Here is a 15,415-nt window from a genome sequence, read left to right on the forward strand (position 1 = left end):
GGTAAACGGCCTAGTTTGCAGAGCAGGCTCCGTTTGGCCCTCCCGGTGCTCCCCCAAGCCCTCGGTAGGGCTCTGGCCGGATGCTGTTGAGTTGTGACACTTCTGGCTGCTTTCCGCAAAAGCACTCGCAGGGCGGTCCTGGCCACAGGCAGCAAGCGTCGCTGGGCGGGGCACCGCTGGGTCTTAGGGTCCTCCCAGCTCCGACCCTTCCTGCAGGCTCCCACAGCTGGCTACTGCAGCCCGCTCGGTCTTCCTCCGGGGGGGGATCTAGTTAAAAGGGAAAAGGCCTGCCCGACCTACTGGATACAAATAAATAGCGGTGCTCTATTAACTAGCGGCATTTTAAGGAAGCCCTATAGACCTTAGCAAAGCCAGGCCCGCTGAGTCTTCCTCCGGGGGGATCTTTAGGAGCTGCAGGCTCTCTAGAGAGGGCAGCAGTTGCCCAAACTTCTTGTTTCATATCCCTATTGATACCGCTTTATTGCATGGTAATTAGATAGGCACTTTGCCAGCAGAGAAAACGCCTGCCCGACCTACTGGATGCAAATAAATAGCGGTGCTCTATTTAACTAGGGGCATTTTAAGGAAGCCCTATATATCCCTTAGCAAAGCCAGGCCCACTGAGTCTTCCTCCGGGGGATCTTTAGGAGCTGGGAGCTGCAGGCTCTCTAGAGAGGGCAGCAGTTGCCCAAACCTCTTGTTTCATATTCCTATTGATACCGATTTATTGCATGGTAATTAGATAGGCACTTTGCCAGTAGAGACCAGCCTATTAGAGTCCACGTGCTCTGACTCAGGCCAATCCTGCAATCCTCGCTCACAGAAACTCGCACCAGGTCCACACAATCACACGCGGGAGGAAGCTGCTCAGGTACAGTAAAGTTCGCCACACCTATGGCCTAGACCCACCCTGACTGTGAAAGGCAAAGCACGTCAGGACAGGCTGGGAGCGAGGACGTCCTGCTCTGCTAGGTGAGCCTTACCGCTGCTCACAGCATTCATCACCCCAGGAGCTAGCTGCCTGGGGACCTGGGTAAACATAGGCGGCAGGTTTGTATAATTTTTGGTGGGGCCCAAAATGGTGGTGCCCCCCCGCTCCCGCCCTGTAAGCCGATATAAAATGAAGCTACAACGTGTCAGTGCCACAAGATTACAAGGGTCAATTAAAAGTGGAAAGTCAGAAGCAGCACTTGCCTACTTCAATATACAGTATTATATTTTGTTGCATCTGTTGTGATGAAGTGGGAATGTTCTTAATATTTTCTCTGAATACTGTGTGGGTGCCTCAGTTTCCCCTGCAAGATGCCAACTGAAGGTGTTGGGGACAAAGAGATCAGGTGGCCTCCTTGTCCAGAAGAGACACAGAGGCCAGAGGAGGGAGTGTCAGTTTGGAGCTGGCTGGGGAAATTGGGAGAGACCCAGAACTTGGTTCTGGGCTCCCCACCCCCCCAAGATGGACCTGACAGAGGGGTTCTATTTTCTGTACCAACAAGCTCTGTTTAAACTGTGTTCCCGTCATCTAATAAACCTTCTGTTTTACTGTCTGGCTGAGAGTCACATCTGACTGCAGAGTTGGGGTGCAGTGACCTCTGGTTGCCCCAGGACCAGCCTGGGCAGACTCACTTTGGAAAGTGCATGACGTGGAAGGGCATGCTGAATGCTCCGAGGTCAGACCCAGGAAGGTGTAAGCTTCTTGCCCTGGAGACAGTATGCTCCGAGAGAGGAGCCTCCCCCAGAGTCCTGACTGGCTTTGTATGGAGATGTTCCAAAGCATCACAGCATTCCCTTCCACACCGTGCACTTCCCAGAAGTCCGCACAGGCACTGACACTCCCTCCTCCGGCCTTTGTCTCTTCTCCAGGCATTAGGAGGCCACCTGATCTCTCTGTTCTCCAACACCTTCAGTTGGCACCTTGCAGGGGAAACTGATTTGGGAGAAATGAAGTAAAAGCTGCCCAAACCGAGCTTGAGCACTCCTGAATTTTGAGGTGTTCAAATCTGGAAGGCAGGTGCTGGGGGTGGGAGAGGGCTGTTGGCTCCATGGGGGAGCATGGCAGCAACTGTCTGGAGCTGCATGGAGCCAGATACGCTGGTCTGAGTGGCACAGTAAGCGGTTTGGGGGTTGGAGAAGAGGTAGGGAGTTCCGGGGGGCAGTCAAGGGACAAGGAGCAGGGGGAGTTGGATGGGGCAGAGGTTTGAAGGGGCAGTCAGGGGACAGGCAGCAATTGGATAGGCATGGGAGTCTAAGAGGTTTATCAGGGGACAGGTAGGGGGTGGAGTCCTGAGGGGGGACGTTGGGTGGGGTCTCAGGAGGGGGCAGTTGGGGACAAGGAGAAGGGAGGCTCAGATAGGGGCTGAGGTCCCAAGGGGCAGTTAGGGGCAGGGGTCTCGGGAGGGGGTAATTGGGGAACAAGGACCAGTGGGGCTTAGATAGGAGGTGGAGGTTCTGGGGGGCAATTGGGGCAGGGGTCTGGGGAGGGGGCAATCAGCGGACAGAGGCTGGGATTCAAAGGGTTCTGGGCTGCTGGCAGCTGCGGGGATCCCAGAGCCCTTTAAATCCCAGCCCCGGCTGGGAGTCAGAGGACTCTGGGCTGCCTGCAACCGCGGGGAGCCCAGAGCCTTTTAAATCTCAGCCGCTGCTGGGATTTAAAGGGCTCTGGGCTGCCTGCAACCGCGGGGAGCTCAGAGCCTTTTAAATCCCAGCCGCGGCCGGGAATCAGAGGGCTCTGCGCTGCCCGCTGCGGCAGGGAGCCCAGAGCCCTTTAAATCTCAGCCACGGCTGGGATTTAAAGGGCTCTGGGCTGCCTGCAACCGCGGGGAGCCCAGAGCCTTTTAAATCCCAGCCGCAGCCGGGAATCAGAGGGCTCTGGGCTGCCTGCAACCGCGGGGAGCGCAGAGCCTTTTAAATCCCAGCCGCGGCCGGGAATCAGAGGGCTCTGCGCTGCCCGCTGCGGCAGGGAGCCCAGAGCCCTTTAAATCCCAGCCGCGGCTGAGATTTAAAAGGCTCTGGGCTGCCCGCCGCAGCGGGAAGCCCAGAGCCCTCTGATTCCCGGCTGCGGCTGGGATTTAAAAGGCTCTGCGCTCCCCGCGGTTGCAGGCAGCCCAGAGCCCTCTGATTCCCGGCTGCGGCTGGGATTTAAAAGGCTCTGGGCTGCCGGCAGCGCACAGCAGGGGAGAAACCTAGCTCCAAATATTGCTGGAGCAGAGCCCCTGTCTGTGAATATTCCTGGGGCTAAAGCCCCAGCAGCCCATATAAGTCGGCGCCCATGGGATGGATTAATGATTTTGCCGCCCCTAGGCCCTGAAATAATTGCTGTCAGGCCCCAACTCCACCCTTTCCCCGCCCCCATTCCAACCCCTTCCCCAAATCCCTGCCTCTTCCCCCAGTGCCCCGTGTTCCCCCTCCTCCCTGCCCCCTGAAATAGTTGTTTTTGCAGTGCAAGCGCTGGGAGGGAGAGGAGAGAAACAAGATGCGGCATCGCGCTGGTGGAGGAGGCAGAAGCGAGCTGGAGGGTGGGGCGGGGAGGGGAGCTTCTCCGTGGGTGCTCAAATTTGCCGCCCTAGGTGATAATAATAGGCTGCTGTGCCTGACCCTTCAGACAACCCAGCTTAAGTGCTATAGGTCAATGCTTTCAAGGCTGCCTAAGTCAGTGGTTCTCCAACTTTTGTACCGGTGACCCCTTTCACACAACAAGCCTCAGAGTGTGACACCCCCCTCTATAAATTAAAACATATGTTTATATATTTAACACCATTATAAATGCTGGAGGTGAAGCGGGGTTTGGGGTGGAGGCTGACAGCTCGTGACCCCCCCCCCATGTAATAACCTCATGACCCCCTTAGGGGTCACGACCCCCAGTTTGAGTACCCCACCCCCCGCCTCAGTGATAACAGTTTGGAGAAATTCTGCAGTTTCCACCTTGCATGCACGTCCCTAGAGCAATTGATTGGTGCATTTTTAAAGAGCAGGGGCTGCAGACATTTAGTGTCTGACCAAGCCGCGAGTCATAGGACACATACACACTCTCCCTCCCTTCCTTCCCTCCTGCTTTAAAAAACCTGCTCTCTCAACTCTACTTGAAACAGGTCCCAACCCGGGGCAAAGGATTGGCGTCCGCAGCAGCCAACCGCGAGCGAGCAGGCGACCAATGCGGGAGAGGCGGGTGGGACGAGCCTGAGAGGTGGGGTTGGTTGCAGCCAGGCCAGGCGGCGCGGCTGAGAGCGGCAGGGCTCTGTGCTGGTGACCCCCAGGCGGTGGCTTGGTCCTGGCAATGCCTGTGGCGCTAGCTAGGTGAGGAAAGCAGAACCCGCGGCGTGCACGGCCCTCAGTGGCCGGTTCATGGGAGGTTGCAGGTGGATGTACCCTGCTAGAGGGCTGTAAATTAATTCACAGTCGTGCCTCCAGTGCTGTAGTGTAAACACTCACTCCAGCAATCAGGGAGGGTACTAGGTACTAGAGGGCTTAGCTAGGGGACCTTCTTTCCTGTCCCCAGGGAGCTGGTTTGCTGAGGATGCTGCCTGGAAATATCTGTTGTGGACCCCCATCATTTTTCTCAAGGGCCCCTGACAGTAACTATTTGCCTCTGCTGATTTTTTGTTTTGTTTTGTTTTGTTTTGTTTAAATTGTTGTGTAGATTTAAGACTGTATAATGGCCCAGTCCTGCTCTTGTTGGTCAGTGGGAACAGAGTTACAGCCCTTACCGGGAAGAGTAGGGAGAAGAGATTGGCTTTGTGAAGTTTTGACTCTAGGAGTCTCACAGGAAGCATTTAGATATGCTGGTGTAATGTTGTGATGGGAATTATTAGGATTTAATATGTTGTGCAGCCCCTGGGCTGGGGCTTGTAACAGGCTTTGTCTCTTCCTGCCTTTCAGTTCCAATCTAATTTAACACAATGTCACAACAACGAGTCCTGCCCCAGAGTAAAGAAACCCTCCTACAGTCCTACAACAAGAGGCTGAAAGATGACATCAAGTCAATCATGGATAACTTCACAGAGATCATCAAGACTGCTAAGGTGGGTATTTGAAAGAAGGCCAATGAAGTCAATACCCATTTGGTAGCTGTCAGAGTGAGGCATGGGTATAGAAGTCCCTCCAGAGCCCGCTCACGTTTTATTTCCACTAGTTAGAAGGACCACTAGAGTCCCTCTAATCCTAAACAAGAGAACAAATGTCTGTGCAGAACAGAGACACAAGTGGTAGGGCATGTAAAGCTTGATTTATTTTTAAACATCCCATAAATAGAACATTCCCTCAAGAATAATCCTTTCCACAGTTAGATTTAGGTAAGCTATCTGAGAAGAGTCAGTTTCCTGCACCACTTAAAGGAACAAATTTCCTCCACTAACATCACATTTAACAACTATATATCAAAACATTTACTCTAGATGTTTACATCCTGGAGATGACTCCTAATAACCTTCAGCTTGTAACACCTTCACAGCTGTGGGGTCTCTAAATCTTTGTCAACTTGCTTTGTCACTACAAAATCAGTGTATCTACATTTCTTCCTCCTTTTTACTTGGACTTATTAACCATTCTCCCAGCCTATAATATATAGAACAATCCTCTGGCCTGTGACCAACTAGCATAGTCCCCACCTTCTTACACCAGCTTCCTTATGTAAAACACCCGTGGGTGAGGCAAAGGCCAATTAGCCACTATGGAAAAGGCAACACATTGCAGATGGGGTTTTTCTGACCACACTGAACAAAAGAATAGATTTCTTCATCCTGAAAATAGCTGTAGATAATCAGAAAATTCCTGAATTTCTGACCTGACTCCTTGTTTTGTAATGAACTAATAGAGTCTAATTAGCTCTCTAGCTGAAATCTAGAGCAGAGGTGGCTCATTTTTGAGTGCTGGGGAAAAGTGATCCTTGTCTATAATTTTTGAGGTGCTTTGGGATCCCTTTGGATGAAAGGCACCATAAAAATGTAAGATTATGATTTAGGCCCCGATTTTCCAGTCAGTGGGACTACCTGCATCCTAATTATGCATTTGTAGGACTAAATCCTAAGGTAACATGGGTTGAAATATAAATGTAGATCCAATCATTTTGCTCAGAATGATCATTACACCCTGAAGGCTAGAAATACCAATCCAGCTCACAGGAAAAGGCTGCATTTGAAAATTGAACAGTGAGATTTAGGTGGCTCATAGAGATTCAGCACTTCCTGGAGTCAAATTCTGCAGTTACGCATCTATTCTGCATCTACGCCAAGCTTAGTCTTGTTCTTCAATGAGGCTTTAATAGCTTTACATGGGGTGAGGGTAGATTGATGCCAAATTTGGCCGCCTGAGTTTTTAACAGTTATTTTTAGCAGGTTACTAGTGAACAGCTGCAAATTATGCTACTCAGTTTTCAAAAAACAGTCCAATCAAACAAGCTGGGAGTGCTGGAAAATCAGTGGTGGGAAGAATTAAAGAAGACAGTCCAAGGAAAACAGAGAGGTGAACAGCAATTGGTTAACATGAAGGAAAAGATGGGAAATCAACAAATGGTGCACTCTGTTAGACCTGAATAAAGATATAGCAGACAAAACAGGTATGCCAACCTGACTGAAGTCAGGCTAACAGAGGTTTCTGGGTAATCCCTGAGTGGAAAAATACTGAGAAGCAGCATGTCTCGCAAAGCGCTGGGAAAAAGTGAGATAAGTGAGGGGCTGTATTCCTGGCATAGTACCAGCTGTGCTGTGTTAGGAACAGTTCGTTTGAAGAACTGATAAGAAACCCCAGTGGCCTTACTTTCACTCCCTGGTTTAGTTTTCTGTCTGTTTTTAACTCCCCTACATTCCTAACTTTTGGTGCTTGTTAAGATATTGTTAATCATCTAATGCTGTAAACATAGGGGACTAGGCGTGCGTGTATATTAAAGGTGTCTAGTTTCTAGTTGTTAGAAAAGGGCGGGGGGGGGTTGCTCAAGTGAATGATCTATGACGCGATGGAACTGTCTATATAGGCTGATACTAAGATGTAAAGAGCGGCCGGTTCTCTCTGGGGACGAGCTGCTCTCTATTGATGCGTGCACTTGTCAATAAAGAGCTTTTGAGCGGACCTTGCTGGTGTTGCCTGTCTCTCTGTGGTCAGACAACGAACCTCGCCGTCTGGGTTCGAGTCCCTGACATCTTTGGCGACTCCGCCGGGTCTTGTCTGACTCTCAGACCCTGAGATCAGACCCTGAGGCAACCCAACGCGCATCCTCCAGTTTAGAGGAGCCTTGCCTGGTGACCTGATCCCTGCGTCGGCGATAAGGCGTGTTCTGTGAACCAGCTGAAGCTCGTAGAAATCCAGCAACGTCCACCTACCCGTTGAGTAGGGTTGGGGTTCAAGTCCCTGACAACTTAGGTCTGGGTTAGAATCCCAGTCCAGGTCTGGGTTTGAGTCCCAGTCCAGGTGTTCGAGTCCCCTGGAGAGGTAAGCGAGCGCTCAACGTGGGGAAGAGGGGTTAGAGTCCCCTTACCAAATGGGACAAGTTGGCAGTAAGTGCCCGGGGGACGCCCCATTGTCTCTGATACTTAGAGATTGGAAGGAGATTTCTGGAACCGCTGGTCTGGTTAAATCTAAAATGAGAAATTTATGTCAAATTCAATGGCCTTCTTTCACCGCTCATTTGTCCCCGACAACTCTTAACCCTGATCCTACCAAAAACATCTACTAGATGGGATCAGGGACACAAGCCCCTTTTTTATATGTGATTTGAACTGAAACAAGCTATTCTTTAAAGTAATAACCTCTTCTGGGATGCAGGAATATTGGGTGAGCTGAAGACACATGGCTTTTTAAAATTAATTTTTAGATTGAAGATGAAACTCAAGTCTCTCGAGCGACCCAGAGTGAGCAGGACAACTACGAGATGCATGTCAGAGCTGCCAACATTGTAAGTACAGCTTGTGTGCCAAGCAGGCGTGCCGCATAGCGGATCTTGTATGCTCTGTGGTCCGTTACAACATCCATGAGGAGCACTCAGAACACTAATGTCAATTGCTGCGAGAGGTGTAATCATCACTGGGTGGCTTTCCCAGTGCATAGGAAGGGAGCAATTTTTCTGTTTGCTCTGGATTTCGCTTTGGGTTGGAACCCAAACTGATGAACTTTCACTTTTAGAGCTTCCCAGTTTTGCCTTTGGGTGGTGCCAAAACATATAGTTATGGGTTTATACTATTTGCCAGTGGAACAAAAGAGCATCGTTGCTCGAGCATAGAATGCCAGAAGGTTGCATAGTGCCCCTGCTGTACATGGACAACTGCATTCTTCCTCTGGTGCTGCAGGCTTTTGGCTAGCATTTTAGCCACGTTGCTCCCATGTTGCAAAGTCTGGTATCAGGAGGTTGTGGGAGCAGCCCAGCAGATCATGTTGCAGAGCCCTGGTAAAGGACCCGAAGTCACTCTGTGTCCCGTTTGCTTAATATTTTATCCACCCTGCAAGGTCCGAGCTGGCGAGTCCCTGATGAAGCTTGTGTCCGACCTGAAGCAGTTCTTGATCCTCAATGACTTCCCCTCCGTGAACGAAGCCATTAACCAGCGTAACCAGCAGCTGCGGAGCGTGCAGGAAGAGTGTGACAAGAAGCTGATCTCGCTGAGGGATGAGATTTCTGTTGACCTGTACGAACTAGAAGAAGAATATTACTCTTCCAGGTACAAATAGGGCCGTGGACTCCCACGTACTAACAAGCCGCCTCTTGTCTCTAGCCCTTTCTGAGAAACAGGATAGGAGAGCAGATGGTCCTTAAGACACAAGCCTAAATGGATATTTCCCCTTAAAATTCACACCTGTGTTTTTAATTAGATCAAACTTGTTTTCTACAACTTAAAACAAGCCATCGAGATGCTAAGCAGTCAGGCTGGTCTGAGGAAGAGCCTTTTTCTGTGCCAGTTCTTTCACAAGTGTCCTAACTACATAACGTGCCTATTCCTTATAGCTCACCACCAACAACTGTCTGGAATCTATTTAAAATGAACTAAAGAGACATCATCAAGTAGCTTAGAATCAGCATTTTTCTATCTCTAGCCCGGTGAGAGGGTTGGTGGGTTTTTTGTTGTAAAACCTACCCCTAATGTATCTTTTTAAAAAGATTTCACAAGACTTTCAATAGAACATAGGTTCTGGTGAATACAATTTTTTTTCTCTCCTAATATGGTTGCAACCCCCAACGTGGCTAGTTAATGAGATCTAGTAAATGAAAGTTTCCAGAATCAGATCTGAAAGGGACTAGTTCGGTTGCCCTGTCCGAGGTCAGTGAAGTGCAACAAGTTAATCAACAGCATAAATGGTGAAAAGCAAACTAGCTCTTTAAACTTCTTTCACTTTTAATAAGCTTTGATAAGCTGATTTTTATTTTAGGGAATTAAAAAAAAAAAGGTTTAGTGGTAGTTACAGATGCTTGAGTCAACTGGAACTTTGAAAATCAGGCTATAATTTACTGGTAATGCAGGTATTTTAGAAATAAATGTTAGCCCAACAGCGTCCCTTTAAAATTGATGCATTATTTTAAGAAAACTTACCTTTCATAGCTGGGAAAAGGAGAGCAACAATTATAAAAAGATGTCTTAGGACAGTCAGAGGCCCAGTAAATATTTTGGAGATGAGTGGAAAGGGAGTTGAGTAGGGTTACACAATGCTGACTGATCTAAGGAAAACTTCAGGTCTTAACTGGGTCAGGACTTCATTATTTCATAAATTGATAGACAACATCCACTGCTGTGGTGGTCGAACAGGAGTGTGTGAGGTTATGGTGACCCAAATGTGAGTCTGTGGTCTGTGTATGTGACATTGTAAACAGAGGCTCTGGCATGTACACGAGTAATTCTAAAATGGTTCTTTTAATCTTTGGACCAATGGGTTCTGACCATGCTGGTGTGGTCACTTACCTACCTAGCTCTGAAACTGCACTAAGCCATCATTCCTAGCAGAACTACTGTCTAAGCAGGAGCCGGGGGGTTGTCCCCTCATTGAACCAAATCAATCCAGTCTTATTCTGTTTCTAATATGAAGTGCTCATGTGGTGAGAAATCTTGCCTTGAGTATAGAGCTATGGTCTCTTTAATGATGCTTCATGTCCTGTAGCTGCACCTAATGTTTCATCCACTGGTCCGTGAGCACTTATTTCCTTCTCCTTCATGTGCCATCGGCTACAGATTTAACGCAATCTTTATTTCTGCACCAAAGAAACGTGAGTGTTTAAACAGACACAAGTGGCTTATTCAAAGTACTTTTATAGAGTCATAAGGATTTTTTTTTAATGGAATTTTACTGTCTGATGTGGAGAAAGGGGTTTCTATTTTGTATTAAACTACACGTGGCTGTAGGATGTTAATTGTGTTTAAATGGCTGTAAATGCAAGACTCAGTGTGTACCTGAGAGGGTGACATGAAACTGATTCTGAGAGCTCAGCTGGGGATCAGTAGCTGTCAACTCCTTGTACCGCCTAGGATCAGGCATATCATTTTGTTCTATAGTGGCCTGATCCTGCTCTCACTTAAATTGATGGGAGTTTTGCAGTTGACTTCAGTGGGAGCAGGACAGTAGGATTCCACACAACCACTGTTCCAAATTGCTCTCCCAATCTCTGGTTTCCGTTGGTGGTTTTTCACCATCCATAACAGTTGGAGCTTTAGAGTTTAACACCTGAAACGTTGTTTCCTGACATCCCTTTGGGTGAAGCTGCAGAGCATTGCATTCTCAGCACCCAGTCTGTTAGCCTCCAGCTGGTTCCCACAAGTCCTTGTGCAGACAAAACTCCTGTTGACTTCACTGCTTGTCTGTGAGAGGACTATAGAATTAGATTCTGTGCTTTTGGGTAGGTGTCACCTGGAAAGGCATATTCTCACTCCCATCACAGTACCAGGGGTTTGGAAAATGCTCTTGCCCCATATACTGGTAAATACTGCATGTCTGTAGGGTTTTTGCTAGTAAATACTGATTTCATGAGGCAATTCGCAAGCCAAGAATCTTGCAAAGCAACTTGTGCTTTTGTGTTCTAGGCAGGTGCCTTCCCACGTGGTCCCAATAGTGTGGCCCCAGGGGGGAGGGGATTTAATCCTGAGCATCAGCCTCCCAGCATCTCCTTTGGGGTCACATCCAGCAAAGCCTCAGGGTCCTCTCCACTGTGGATTGGATGGTGCCTTGCAGAGCCCCATAACAACTATGAACTTGAGGTTACTGGCTGTAGAGCTGTAGTGTAAATTTTGAGGTCTAAATAACTTTTTTTGGGGGGGGGAGACAGGGGGGTTAAGGGAGGGAGGAGAAGGAGAGATGCCCACTTCCTTTCCAGAGCTGCATTCCACCTGGATTCTAGGCTGAAGAGTTCTTAGTAGTCCTCCTGTGTGAAGTCTGCTGGACACCAGACCCTAGTGCTCTGGGATCCAGTCATGAGAGGCTGAGATCCAGGAGAAATGGTTGGTGGATTCAGGACTAATTAGGCCCCAGTCCTTCTTGCATACCTCAGTGGCAGCCTTGTTTTGCATAGACACTGAAGGATGGAGTGAAAAGCCTTCATACTTCAATGAAGGGACCTTACTTGGTGATGGTGCAAAAGCCCCAGATGGTAAACCCCCTTCCCTTCTCTCTAGCAGACCTAGCTGGGCGACTGCGGGAAAAGAGATGATTTGACTTGGCATTGGGTGAATTCTCTGGAACTGCCAAAAACCAAGTGCTTTAAATCAGTGACCTCCTCGTGTGCTTATTCCCCAAAGCTGTAGCCCCGTGCACTCCGGCTTGCCTTATCCAGCCACCTGTGGCCGGAGCTCTGAATTCCTGGTTCACACTCCTGTCTCTGAGAGCACGGCTTGGTGACTGGAGGGTGGGTTTGGAGTTCAACCTGCTAGACACGTCTCTTCAGTTCAAAGTGTTTAGTCTCTTTTTATATATATTTACTTTTAAAATATTTCCCATAAATCTCTATTTGAGTCTATTAATGGTAAATAAAACAGAAACAAGAAAATCACTGGACCTCTTGGGTTTGTTTTATTTTGAACACAAGCTACTTCCTGTTACAGCACTCACTTCCGTCTCTGGGTGTCTCTTGCATGGGCAGCTCCTTCCTCTCTTCCAGCATTTTTTCCTCTATTTTTATTTTGATTTATACCCTGCCACTGTGCATCTACCTCAGACTTCAGAGCAGGACCCAGGGCAACACAGGGACAAGAGATAGCCACTAGCTTAGGAACCCAGGATTTGTCATAACTGTTCACCCTACTGGTCCACCTACTCTTATACCCTGCAGTGGTCAACCACCGTCGCCTGCTTTTTCAGAAGAGCTGAGCACACACAGTTCCTGTTGAAGTTAATGGGAGCTGCAGGTGATTAACACTTCTGAAAATCTGGCCAAAAATGCTGCAGAAGAAGGCATAAATCTTTGCCAATCTGGTAATGCTAGAGATTGGCGGGGGAGATTTCCTGACCCCCACAGTGATCCTGCAGCATGAGAATCGATTGTCCTTTTCTTGGCACATAACTTTTTTAGCTATTAGTCATAACACTAGAAAAGGGGATAGAGGCTTTGGGTTTTGTTGGTTCTTAACAAAAAGAATGGAATGATGATCTTACAAATACAGACCTCCTCCAAGCAATTCAGTGACAATGTAGTAATGCTCCTTGAAAGAACATAAAGTACTTTTTTTTTTTTTTTGCCCCATGGTAAATCAAGAATAACCCTGACTCTAAACACTTACAGCCCAAACTTTTAAAAGTGGCTGCTAGTTTTTAGATCCTAGACCTGAGTTTGAGATATGCAGAGTATTTCCAGTTCCCAGCAGCTGGAGTTGTGAGCGCACACTGCTTTTCTAAAAAATCAGGGTCAGGTGTATTAAGCTGGACACCCAAAATCACTAGTGAAATTAGGACCAAAGGGCCTGATTCTCCTTTCAGTTGGGTCCAGATCTAACTTTCAGTGAAATTGCCAGAGATGAAATCCTGACCCCACTTACGTGAATGGGAGTTTTACCATTGACTTTAATGAGGCTGGGATTTTGCCCCAGGTGTCTTTCCTTTGACATGAATGAGAATTAGAGTGGACCCACACACCAATTTCAGAAACGACCCCTGATCCTTCTCAGGGCAGTGAGATCACACACCAGCCCGAGCCCTGTTAGGGAACATCAGTGTCATGAGACTCATGATAAAGTTATAATCCACAAACATTATGTCCATGGACGCTTTTGCCATTTTCTTAACGCTTTGCTTCTGTCTTGCTTTCTCCCCTCCCCTCTTTCCCCCCGCCCCCTCTGATTGCACCTGCTGTCTCTCCTTACTGGGGTGGCTTGTTCTGGAAAGCTACAGTCTATGTGACACCAATGATCTTCCTCTGTGCGAAGCCTACTGGAGAGAAGACCCTGCTGTGCTTTCCCCTGAAGGTCTCTCCATGCCTCTGGCAGCTGCCACGGCAGAGCAGAGCACTACGGCTCCTCAGACCTCAACCCCATCGCACCCTCACGTGAACGGGCACGGGACAGGCCCGACGGAGCACTCCTGAAGAGGATGCCGTGCCCGCTGAGCACGCTCAGACCAGTCGTGCTGAGCTGAAGGAGTCTTCCCAGCTGCTGTATTGAGCCAACCTTCTCCCACTGCCAGAATAACGTACTGTAGTTGTGTTTGCAGGTCAGCTGCTGCCATTCAGTGGATATCAACAGTATCTTCTTCACCTCTTGAGCCATGTCTGAGAAAGTGTTACCATAGGGCTATGGTAGAAGTAATAGGCCAATAGGAAATTGACTGCTGTAGTAACTTTGAGCTAGGATTTGTCTTATGTTACCGCATGATAGCTGCATGTAGAGACCATTAGGAGCATGGAGTTTGTTTCCATGTGAATCCCGGGTTGGGAGCATGTTGTTGCGCTGAGCAGGAATCGAGTGTATTCTGGTTCTGAATAGGAAATGTGGGTCAAGGTTTGAGGTGGGTTTTTTTCAGTATTTATTTCTTCCTAAGACTCAAGTTAATCAACATTTGTGGGCTTCCTAAATCAGTATTCTCAGCCTCTTCCTCTTCTGGGGTGGCACTAAAATGACTTCCGCTGTAGTTCACAAAAATAATAACCTCCTCAGTATGTGTATATAACACTTCACCTTCAAGGTGCTCTGCTAACTTGAATTCTTGTGTTCAGAAACTACTTAGATGGGAGAGCTAAAGCTACCTGGACTCCCCATAACACCCCTGCCACAGACATAAATACTATTCCCATTGAAGTGCAAGGGAAACCAAGGCAGCAGTGCAGTGACTTGCCCAAGGCTATAGATGGAGGCAGTGTCAGAGCCAGGATTAGAATTAAGGACTCTCTGGCTCCCAAGTGGGTGCTCAGACGCCATTTTTCTGTCAAATGGTCGATGAAGCTGCTATGAAGTTATTTTTTTGGGGCAATGATTAGTGCTGTTTAATCAAAGACAGGGGGGAGAGTTGGGGTTTGATGGGTGCTCATGGATAAGAAGCTCTTTGGTTTCTTAGTTAAGAGGAAGCATTCTGTGCAATTTCCTTTTAAGAAACCATTTCTGGTGCTTCAGTCAAAGCTATCTAGCAGCACCTGGGTACTCAAATCTCACTGTCCTTAGTAGAGCTCTGTGTAGCTTGAAAGCTTTGTCCCTTTCACCAACAGAAGTTGATCCAACAAAAGATATTATTTCACCCACCTTCTCTCTCATGTCCTGGGACCACTGCAAACAGGTTCCTCCTTTCAGTCATTTAAGCTAATTCTACTTGTATAATTGAAAGAAAGTATTTGAAATGGGATGTAACCATTACAGATCAATGTCTAAACATTGCAGAACTACTGGTGCACCCAGAATGCAATTAAGTCCCTGGTCAGTATTCTACTGTAGCGTCACACTTCTCTCTGGGGTTGTTCCCCCGCCCATTTATTTTGTAAGTAGATGGCTGAATAAAATGAACTTCGTTTTGTATAATTTTTAAAGTGTGTGTTTTCAGCTGCAAGGGGAGGGTGACGTGAGAATCTTACATGTGTGTATGTAATGGGAAGAGCATTTCCCCAAATGTTCAAAGCAAAACCCCACTCCAGTGCCTCTTCCTGCTGACACTGAAGTTGGGCTTTGCAGAAGGGTTGAGTATTGCTGAACTGAAATGTGCAAGGTGAAGCAGGAGGTCCATGGGGCTTGTCTGGGGAGCTGCCCAGGGACTTCCTCGAACGTTGCTATGCTTTATCACCTACTCGCAGGCCAGTGGTTTGACTTAGTCTGTGTGTTACATCTTGGGGGTCACAGGTGTGAAATCTCTGTTGCAAAATCCTGGTAACGTGCAGAACATTAGCTCAATGGTTTGAGCACTGGCCTGCTAAACCCAGGGTTGTGAGTTCAATCCTTGAGGGGGCCATTTGGGGATTTAGTTGGGGATTGGTCCTGCTTTGGGCAGGGGGTTGGACTAGATGACCTCCTGAGGTCCCTTCCAACCCTGATATTCTGTGATCTTATGT

At 48.1% G+C, this 15,415-nt stretch overlaps 1 protein-coding gene across 6 annotated transcripts; it reads left to right on the forward strand.

Moving 5' to 3' along the window:
* The first annotated feature begins 663 nt into the window (after nucleotides 1-663).
* Nucleotides 664-15,133, forward strand: MED22 (mediator complex subunit 22). Of its 6 annotated transcripts, none has more exons than XM_039506157.1 (5): nucleotides 664-871; nucleotides 4,873-5,015; nucleotides 7,799-7,879; nucleotides 8,428-8,636; nucleotides 13,273-15,132. In XM_039506157.1, exons 2-5 carry the CDS (start codon nucleotides 4,893-4,895, stop codon nucleotides 13,469-13,471), a joined length of 612 nt encoding a protein of 203 aa, XP_039362091.1. In that variant the 5' UTR covers nucleotides 664-871; nucleotides 4,873-4,892; the 3' UTR covers nucleotides 13,472-15,132. The 6 variants fall into 6 exon arrangements, with proteins under 6 accessions (XP_039362091.1, XP_039362090.1, XP_039362092.1 ...); XM_039506156.1 differs by having other exon boundaries at nucleotides 850-972; XM_039506158.1 differs by lacking the exon at nucleotides 664-871 and adding an exon at nucleotides 912-1,050.
* Nucleotides 15,134-15,415: the final 282 nt, after the last annotated feature.

This window comes from Mauremys reevesii, linkage group 19 (genome assembly GCF_016161935.1).
Source record: "Mauremys reevesii isolate NIE-2019 linkage group 19, ASM1616193v1, whole genome shotgun sequence".
NCBI classification, from domain to species: Eukaryota; Metazoa; Chordata; order Testudines; family Geoemydidae; genus Mauremys; species Mauremys reevesii.

Excerpts from the sequence above, each read along its gene's own strand:
- MED22 (XM_039506157.1), top strand. The coding sequence starts at position 4,893 with ATGTCACAACAACGAGTCCTGCCCCAGAGTAAAGAAACCCTCCTACAG. Across the intron at positions 5,016-7,798 it reads AGATCATCAAGACTGCTAAG|ATTGAAGATGAAACTCAAGT; the intron begins GTGGGTATTTGA and ends ATTAATTTTTAG. Across the intron at positions 7,880-8,427 it reads ATGTCAGAGCTGCCAACATT|GTCCGAGCTGGCGAGTCCCT; the intron begins GTAAGTACAGCT and ends CCACCCTGCAAG.